Source organism: Armigeres subalbatus, chromosome 2, assembly GCF_024139115.2.
Source record: "Armigeres subalbatus isolate Guangzhou_Male chromosome 2, GZ_Asu_2, whole genome shotgun sequence".
Lineage (NCBI taxonomy): Eukaryota > Metazoa > Arthropoda > Insecta > Diptera > Culicidae > Armigeres > Armigeres subalbatus.
Genome location: NC_085140.1, coordinates 116,822,571 through 116,832,765, shown reverse-complemented (window position 1 = coordinate 116,832,765; position 10,195 = coordinate 116,822,571). Strand labels below are relative to the sequence as shown.

General features: G+C 40.2%; 1 protein-coding gene and 1 long non-coding RNA gene across 3 annotated transcripts in view; both read left to right on the top strand.

Moving 5' to 3' along the window:
- The first annotated feature begins 3,049 nt into the window (after window positions 1–3,049).
- On the top strand, window positions 3,050–3,659 carry LOC134215002 (uncharacterized). The gene is made up of 3 exons (XR_009979993.1): window positions 3,050–3,323; window positions 3,385–3,477; window positions 3,604–3,659. It is a non-coding gene; the product is annotated as an uncharacterized LOC134215002 (long non-coding RNA).
- Window positions 3,660–6,467: 2,808 nt separating this feature from the next.
- The window catches only part of LOC134210705 (ankyrin repeat domain-containing protein 12), a 129,850-nt gene continuing 126,122 nt past the window's right edge, over window positions 6,468–10,195 (top strand). Inside the window, exons 1-2 of one of the 2 annotated variants that reach the window (XM_062686931.1) lie at window positions 6,468–6,580; window positions 7,009–7,165. In XM_062686931.1, coding sequence (XP_062542915.1) covers window positions 6,560–6,580; window positions 7,009–7,165 — 178 coding nt within the window. In that variant the 5' untranslated portion in view covers window positions 6,468–6,559. Of the gene's footprint in view, window positions 6,694–6,755; window positions 7,166–10,195 lie in introns of both variants that reach the window. The other variant, XM_062686932.1, reaches the window with a different exon arrangement.

The window sequence follows — 10,195 nt, the reverse complement described above, 5'->3', positions numbered from 1 at the left end:
CCTAGAATCGCCTAAACTCCCTGCTTTCGCAAAACACTAATCAGAGACATTTTCCAAGTTCTCTATGCAAACAAAACGGATATGTTGTGTAAATACTAAGGTACTCAGCATGCAAAAGAGCGTGTCCTGGTGCACAGCAAATGATGCTGATAATTATTACCTATATAGAATATGAGACTCTACTAACTCCGTTTCGTTTCGCCGCAGTTCGCGCGAACGAGAGCGAAGCAATGCATCAAGCGAGAAAGGATCGTCCAGTTCAGTTTAACACGAGCTGTGCTCCTTCAAGCCGGAGCGTGTTAGCACGGTATGCTCATATGCTGAGGGGGAAATTGTTTGTGTTTTTTTCCATATCCACCCCATTCGCCACCCACTTAATGGTGCAATCAGCTGTGAGGGTTGTTAAATATATCTTACGCTAACGGTGTTGCTGAAGCAGGAGGTAAAGGTATTTTTTACAATTTCTCAAGAATTGGAAAGAAGCAATACATATTCGTTATAAAAGTCGTGTGATTACTGTGTGAAAATTTCACAATGATAAGTGAAGGTTCTTCGTTACTGAACAGGCATTTAACAGACACTCCGGGTTGAACATCATATAAGCCAGCCAAGCTGAGATTGCTTCTACGTGTTCGCAGCTGTTGGAATCGATTTGCAGGCGGGTTTTTGTTATGTTGCTCTTGGGTATAGGACAATCAGAGACGTATTAGCAGAAGTCAACTGACTACCAGTAGGAAGTACCAAAACATTTTTATTTTCATTGCCAACAACACTGGTTGCAAGATTTTCAGGCGTTCTCCAACATTTGCTCGCCAGATTCCATGCATGTTAACATGCCACTGCAACCTGCAATATCTATTATCTTTATTGTAGAGATTTCCAGCTCTAGACTGGCTCTTCTCTAAAGCTCGATGGGGCCCTTGAGAACTACTGGAGTTCAGCTAAAGCAGTCATCAACGTCAGATTCTGGAGGAGAAGATCGCAGCGTGGATGGTCGCGTTGCAGTAAGAGCGGCAGAACGTGGAACCACAGACAAACAGACGTAACACTTCTCACTTCAACGTCGTTTACGTGTTTAACGGTTCATTTGAAATTCATCTGTGTTACGCGATTGTGCCAAGAGAGGCGCTAGTGCTCAATCGCTTTGACTTTTGATTAGTGTATATGCTGCTGAATGTTTTATGTGTTGATGACGATGATGATGATAATCATGGCCGACTGCGTTTCTCGCGATTCTGATAATAGATGGCAGTAGTGTTCTCTGACCTTTTTCAGATGACGATAACAATTTATATGAAGAGTTACGTCTGTTTGTCTGTGGTGAAACGCTATACACGCACAGCTGAAAGTATGCTCTTTTTGGCAGAAATACACTCTTTTGCGGGAGAATGGGACTACCCACAAAAGGGAATAAAATTTGATGCATAAAAAGGATATGTTGTAATTGTAATTGTGCATTATATTTATTCCTTTTTGTGTGTAGTCCCATTCTCCCACGAAAGAGCGTACTTTGAAGTCATAATTGAATACTTTATAGTCAAAAGAGCACCCGAATAAAAAATACAGTAGAATAACAATTCAATTTATTGTAACACTACTATTAATAACATTAAATTGGCAATAGATTATATTGTAAATGAAACCATTGAAATACATTAGAATGCATTGTTATGAACCATTTACTCAAATGTAAATGAAGTTTTCGCAATAGAATGTACGGGTTGTTAAGTATCGTAACTATACAAATTCTGAGATTTTTCCATACATTTTTTTCGTCACACAATAGAGTGTATGGTTAATATATTGTTGAAATATCCGAACAAAACTGTTCAAAATACAATGGATTGTATTGTATTTGTATAGTAAAACAATACGATTTTTGATTTCTCAGTGGTGACAGCTTTACAATGAGGCAAATATTGTAATATAGTTTATATGCAATGTAAAGAAATGTTTCAAAAGTTATCAATGTATGAATCTTATGTACGAAAACGTTTTAAAAACAATTGCAAATATTGTTACATTAGAGAAATATGTTGATGTATTGTATCCTCAGTGTTGATACAATCTGTGCAACCATCAAGAATCAACATATCCTATTGTATATGGTACATTGTATGGTAATTAAATTGTTTACACTATTGAGCCAATAGTACATTTTTATCCGGGCATACTTCAAAGTCTTTTGTGTGTAAACTTTTTTAGCAGTGTATGGAAACGGTGACTGCCCTCAGGAAAAGAAACGCCGTCTGGACGAAGTGGATTGCGAGAAGATGGAACGGATGGAACAGCTGTGTCGCGCTCAAGAAACCAGTAAGTTCTATCAGAAGCTCAATGCATCCCGCGAAACTTCGTGTCGCGAGCAGAAATATGCAGAGATAAGGATGGGAGCATTTTAAGGTCACTCCTGACGGAATCCAATTTTCAAAGTACTCGCGTTTTCAAGGGCACACCATTCGATACGGAAGCAACGCACAACTGTCATTTTTATTTTTCAGCTTTGCTGCGTCGTGAGCATGCAGTTTGCGTTGGGGAAATACCGCTTTCCACAGATTTGGAGCAATGGAAATGGATACCAACAAAGATGAATCCAGCGGACGAAGCTACAAAATAGAGAAACGGTCCCAGCCTCCATCCAGCAGCTCCGTAGTTTTGCAGCCCTACAATTCTCAAACAGGATGATTTTTTTTGTAAAACAAAAAACCAACACCGCCCAAGAATTGCGAACTATATATATGTGTACATTAGGGTGGCTCAAATTAGTATGGGAAAAACTTTTTTCAATTTTTTTGATGGGCCGCCCTCTTATTCGATTCTTTTTGATGCCCTGATGCTCTGGACAAAATTTCAGCCAAATCAGTCAACGTTTGGGCGGTGCTAAACTCGTTGGAAGTTTATATGCAAAAATGTATGCAGAAACCAGAAACATCCAAAAACAGTGAATTGCAGTTGAACGGCACAACTTATGAAGAAGGACTGTGATAGTCATGCAGATCTTGAAGAATTTAATACATCACGCAGCTAAATTTCGTACGATTAAACTAAAAAAGTATATTGTTGATTCTAACAATCGATTGATTATTGAATCAAAAAGATTTGATTGTTGATTCAACAATATTTTATGTTTAAACAACAATATTATTTTTATTTCAACAATTTTTATTGTTGAGCCGAGTTGCGTCCATAAAAATAGCCGTGTATGTTTACCTTTTATATTTGTTCTTTGTTTTAAAAGGTTTTAAACAAATTAAACGATTCCTTCGTGGTAGGAAACAAACTGTTTCCACGAGAAGTGAAAAAAAATGTTTGGTGCAAACATGATTGTACGTAAGTTAAACTCAAACATTATTATTATTTAGTTACACGTTTTTGTCTCATTTTCAGGATAATGAGGATCCGGAACCAGAAAAGGAAAGAGATACACGTAGATAAGTCGTCTTCATTCACTCCCGGCTGAACGGATGATGAAAAGGCCAGGTATGAAGATTTATTTTAATCATTATTTCGCAGTTAATCAAATTATTTCATTATAAAAATAAACCTATAGTTTCAAAAGATGAGTTTCAAACGGCTTCAAAAAGTAAAAAAGTATTTCATTTTCAGGGCTTTTCTGCAGAGACATCAGTATCCTCTACTTCCGTGCCCAGCTTCGCTTCACATTATAATCAACAACAGAAGATTGGCCAACAAAATAATATGAATATTGTAATCAAATGATAAAATAAAAATATTTTATGTGCATTAACTTGTTTTTGTTTACTATCGAAATGAAGAAATAAGGTACAAACATATACATAATTATTTCAACAATATCATATCGTTGAATCAATCGTATTCATACATTTAATCAACAATATTATAACAATTATTTCAACAATAATATTGTTGTTTTTACAATAACGCGACTGGTTGAATGATTGTAAAAACAACAATATTATGGATTGATTCAAACGATAAATATTATTAGCCCTCAGCTAACAATATTTATTGTTGAATTTGATCCAGAATATTGTTGTTTCTACAATAAATTTTTCTGCGTGAGAAGATTAGAGTTTGCCCGGCTAAGTTACTAGCATTTCTTTTACCTTTGAAAAGAAATAAATTCACCCCTACAACACTCCAGTAAAATGCTAATATCTTTGCCTAATAAACTCTAATCTTCTCGCGGTTTTCAGCATAACATTCTGTATTTAATTCTACAAGAACTGAATGAGTATCACTGTTCTTGATCGTAAATTGTGCCGTCTAACTGCAAATCACTGTTTTTGGATGTTTCTGCATACATTGTTGCATATAAACTTCCAACAAGTTTAGCACCGCCTAAACGTTGACCGATTTGGCTGAAATTTTGTCCAGAGCATCAGGGCATCAAATAGAACCGAATAAGAGGGCGGCCCATCAAAAAATTTGAAAAAGTGTTTTTTGAGCCACCCTTATGTACATACATTACTCCATCGTTGATGCGACGCTGTTCAGTAAATGGACGAAATTGCGTACGTCTATCGATATACAGACGAACTGGCAAAAGCAGAACGCTTCCTTTGGAAATTAATACAAGTCAAAGCATTTCCTGAAGAGCTTACCGTGTTGAGTGGTACGAAAGGGCGTCCTGAAACACGACATCGCACTGTTTCGAAGTCAAATATCATCTACAGGAAATCGGCCTTCCTGGCCGAATACGGGGTTCTCCGAATGGCGGGAAGGATTGGCGCTGCTCCCTTTGTCCAATATGAAGCAAAATATCCAGCTATTCTGTCTTCTAAGCACCCATAAGAATTCTGTTAGTCGATTCGATATTCCCAAGCAGTAAATAAAGTGATGCGTAGTTGCACATGGTGCTAAATAATGAAGGCAACTCCTCAACCTCCGGTAATGGGACCTCTGTCAGAAGCTCGCGTTAGACCGTTCGTCCGACCTTTTACGTACGTAGGGCTATAGGTGGCTGTAGATTACTTTGGCCCGGTATTCGTGAAAATCGGAAGGAGTCAAGCAAAGCGGTGGGTGGCATTTTTCACTTACCTGACTATCAGAGCTGTGCACCTTGAAATAGTCCACAGCCTGAGTGCAGTATCGTGTATAATGACCATTGACCATACGTAGATTCGTCTCTCGGCGTGGTATATGTACCTGCAGAATTTTACACAGATAATGCCACTTTGTTCCAGGCGGCAAGTAAAGAGCTAGGAGATAAAGTCGCAGAGGGAGGCCATCGCCCTCACGTTTGCCAGCGCACAAACTAAGTGGAATTCCATTCCACCCTCCGCTCCCCATATGGGCGGGGCGTGGGAGCATCTGGTGCGTTCCTCTGATAACATACTGGCAAGCTGGCGGCCATTACCGCTCGCGGAGAACTATAGGAGATAGGCTCACACGCGAAGGCTTTTACAAAAATCAAATCGGCCATATCTGCATCAGCTTTGGAGTACCAAATTTCTTTTTTTTTCTGAATCGTCCTGAGCCGACGTTCTGATACCTGAGTAGATGGCATGCATAGTAGTGGGCCAACGTATTAATTCAAAAGTTTACACAGGATTTTCATAAAATTTGTTCAAGCCTAATTTAATATCTGTTATCTGTGGTGTTATATACCAATCGATCCAGCTCGACGAATTGAGGTGCAGGTGATGTCTGTATGTGTGTGTACAAAAAAATGTGAGACACACTTTTTTGTACTCATACTTATCTGATTTTCTTGCAACATCGACGCGGAATCCTTCCTAACTTTTCGCTATTGAAAATTGGCCCAATCGGCCATTATACGTTCCGAAGTAATGAATCGACTGCATTGAGCGTGCTTACAGCGGCACACTAGGAGTTAACTTTTTGAAATCAGTATGGCGAAAGGCATCTAAGGTTCGATTTCTCAAAATTAAGCACTTTAATTGAAAAAAATATTTGGTAGGCGTAGTAGCAGACACCATCCCTCATAACCGGTACCAAATAGTTTTTCATGAAAAGCTCCTAATTTTGAGAAAACCAGCGTTAGATGTCTTTCGCCATACAAACTTCTGGTGGTTAACTCTTGCTGGCTATTTTGTGCATATACTATAGCGCCTGGATGTGGCTGCGGCGGGTAGAAAATCAGCCACTGCCAATAATTCATTAAAAAAAATATTTTTTTGCGCCATTTTTCCCAAGGGTCCCTTGGATTTTTTTTTCAAAAACTGCTGCGATGCATTCAAATGAACGCAAATAAATGTAAAATATGTAATGGTAATAACTGAATCTATCTCCCTAAAGTGCTATTTTGACATCTCTTATGTGCTTTTTTGTTACTTATGTTATGTGTTTTCTTGTTTTATAATGCACAAGAAAGGCACCATCACCGCTAGGTGGATAACCCTTAAACAAAATAACAAAATAAGAAATAATAATCTATGTACAATGTACATTCAAAACCACTGTGATGCAACATTTTTATACAAGAAATTGTCATTTGGACGCAGCCATTTGGCTGCCGCACTGCAAAAAAACTGACAGCATACAGTAGACAAAATTTGCCAGCTTGCGAAAAAAAAACGATCCGAGCATTTTGCTGCGCTGCATTTGTCACTTTGAAATGAACAACTTCCAAAAGAAAGTGAGTCCCGTTTTTTGGTAACAATTTTTCCAGTTCCGTCGGCCGAATCTGAATCATTAGTGCAGTGTCCCATTCATCATCCGTCCGCGCGCCCTGAGAAAGTGCCCGTAAAAGTGCTCCATTCGCCATCGAGCTGTGAATTGCGTGTTAATTTTTCTGTCTGCTTCTATCCCAGAAAGCTGTTGTTGCTTCCCTTCCCTGGTGGCCTACCGCGAGTGCTAGATTTTGACGTTTGGTTCGATATCTTCCAGACGGTTTCGTTTGTGACGAGCAAAAACCTTCCCAAACTCAACGAAAACGGCCCCACGGCCGGTGAAACCATCGGGACTTTCTTCGGGCCACATCCGAACGTCAACTGGCCGTGTCAGCGATCGGTGTTCCTCCCGTAGTAATTCAGTTTTCCGTTTGTTTACGTTCGCGTCTCGCAGGATGTAAGCGGAATGCCTTCCCAATCGAGACCACGAGGAATGACTGGCACTGGATCGGGTGGATCTGGACGACCAGCGGTACCGGCACCAATGTCCGAACGGCAGCAAATGGCCCTACTGATGCAGATGACTTCCACCAGTTCCGGCAACGAGGGAGGTAAGTGTATGGAATTGGGATCCCGTGCGGATGTTGCACGCGAGTTAACGCAGAAGTTGCACGAAGTCTTGTTCTCTGTGTTCATAATTCATAATATTAAGTTTTGTGTTTACAATTATAGGGGCCTCTCGTTGCTCATCAGATACAGAACAGGTTATGCTGTTCGTGGATGGGTTCGAAACCCATTCTAGTCTATGTAATTTTTTGATGGAAAATGGTCATGTATACGCATTGTACTCAATATACGGATGCATAAATTGTGGCCAAGGATGTTAACAATCATTCAGTAATTTGCGTTCGATCATTTAGTAGTTTATCAATAACACATTCCAGAAGCTGAATTTCAAAATGTGTTGTATGGTGGACTTCTAGTGCGAAGCCAGGTGCGAAGGTTTTTCAACAACTCTGCCTAATGGTTCGTTGTTTGAATTCCACTAGTAACGGAGTTATAGTTAGTCTAAATTAACTAAATGATAACAAAATTCCAATCATTTAGTTTGAGTTACTGCAACCAGCGCTCTAACTCCGTTATTAGTTGAATTCTAATAACAAACAATTAGGCAAAATTGTAGAAAAACCTTCGCACTAGAAGTCTACCATACAACACATTTTGAAATTCTGCTTCTGGAATGTGTTATTGACAAACTTCTAAATGATCGAACGCGAACATCCTTGATTGTGGCAACCCTAAAATTAAAAGCAGGAGAAAAGTTTAAATGATGAAGCTTAACTATTAATGTACATAAGGGTGGCTCAGATTAGTATGGGAAAAACTTTTTTGAATTTTTCTGATGTGCCGTTCTCTTATTCGATTCTATTTGATGCCCTGATGCTCTGGACAAAATTTCAGCCAAATCGGTCAACGTTTGGGCGGTGCTAAACTCGTTGGAAGTTTATATGCAAAAATATATGCAGAAACATCCAAAAACAGTAAATTGCTGCTGTACTACACAACTTACGATAAAGAATTATGATTCTCATTCAGATCTTGTAGAATTTAATACAGAATGTTATGCACGAAACTGCGAGTAGATTAGAGTTTGGCCGGCTAAGTTATTAGCATTTCTCTGAAGTGGGTTGTTTGTTTGTTTGTGTATTTACGACACGTTACACCGGAAGGGTGCCCTCGTGTCGGAGCTGGGGTTTGAGCAAATTTCGTTTCTTTTACCTTTGAAAAGAAATAAATTCACCCCTACAACACTCCAGTAAAATGCTAATATCTTTGCGTAATAAACTCAAATCTTCTCGCGGTTTTCAGCATAGCATTTTGTATTTAATTCTACAAGAACTAAATGAGTATCATGGTTCTTGATCGTAAATTGTACCGTCCAACTGCAAATCACTGTTTTTGGATGTTTCTGCATACATTTTTTCATATAAACTTCCAACGAGTTTAGCACCGCTCAAACGTTGACCGATTTGGCTGAAATTTTGTCCACAGCATCAGGGCATCAAATTGAACCGAATAAGAGGGCGGCCCATCAAAAAATTTGAAAAAGTGTTTTTTGAGCCACCCTAATGTACATACAAGTTAATATTAATGGAAGCAAGTTTTCTAAAAGAAAAAGTCGAGAAAGACAAAAATATAAATAAGGTATGGTGGGACAGAAAATGAATGAACTGTATGTTTAAGTCCAGTTGAGCATTAATTCATTCATTTATTTAGTTTACATCTTAACAGATAACACTGAATCAACTATTTGACGCCACAATACACGGTTCGAGGCCGCATCTCTCCATCCTCGAATGCGCCCCACGCTCGTCAAGTCGTTTTGCACCTCTTCTGCCCATCTCGTTCGCCGTGCTCCACGGCGTCTCGTACCTGCCGTTTCGAAAGCGAACACCATCTTTGCAGGGTTATTGTCCGGCATTCTTGCAACATGTCCTACCCATCGTACCCTTCCGGCTGTAGCTACCTTCTGGATACTGAGTGCTGGTCGAGCTCGTGGTTCATTCTTCGCCGCCACACACCGTTTTCTTGCACGCCGCCAAAGATGGTTCTAAGAACCCGTCTCTCGAATACTCCGAGTGCTTGCAAGTCCTCCTTGAGCATTGTCCATGTTTCATGTCCATAGAGGACAACCGGTCTTATCAGCGTTTTGTACATGACACATTTGGTGCGGTGATGAATCTTTTTTGACCGCAGTTTTTTCTTGAGCCCGTAGCCCACAACTAACATTGTTATCAGCCGTTAGCAAGGATCCAAGGTAGACGAATTCCTCGACCACCTCGAAAATATCCCTGTCTATCATAACACTGCTTCCCAGGCGGGCCCTGTCGCGCTCGATTCCACCCCCTAGCATGTACTTTGTCTTCGATGCATTCGCCACCAGTCCAACTTTTGTTGCTTCACGTTTCAGGCGGATGTACAGTTCTGCCGCGTTTGCAAATGTTCGGCCGACAATGTCCATGTCATCGGCGAAACAAATAACTTGACTGGATATGTTAAAAATCGTACCCCGGCTGTTACACCCGGCTCTCCGCATGACACTTTCAAGCGCAGTGTTGAACAACAGGCACGAAAGTCCATCACCTTGTCTTAGTCTCCGGCGCGATTCGAACGAACTGGTAACTGGAGTGTTCGAAATCTTCACACAGTTTTACACACCATCCATCTTTGCTTTGATCAGTCTGGTAAGCTTCTTCCCTGGGAAGCTGTTCTCGTCCATGATTTTCCATAGCTCTACGCGGTCTACACTGTCGTATGCCGCCTTGAAATCAATGAACAGATGATGTGTTAGAACCTGGTATTCACGGCATTTTTGAAGGATTTGCCGTACAGTACAGAGACGAGCCAGCCTCGGGCTGAAAGTCTCTTAAATAAAGATAAAAAAAAAAAAAAAAAATGCCGTGCAGTAAAGATCTGGTCCGTTGTCGAGCGGCCGTCAACGATACCGGCTTGATAACTTCCCACGAACTAATGGTGAAAGACGTCGGAAGATGATCTGGGATATCGCTCAAAAGTTCGCACACTCCAGCTTGTCGCCTTTCTTGTAGATGGGGCATATAACGGCCTCCTTCCACTCCTCC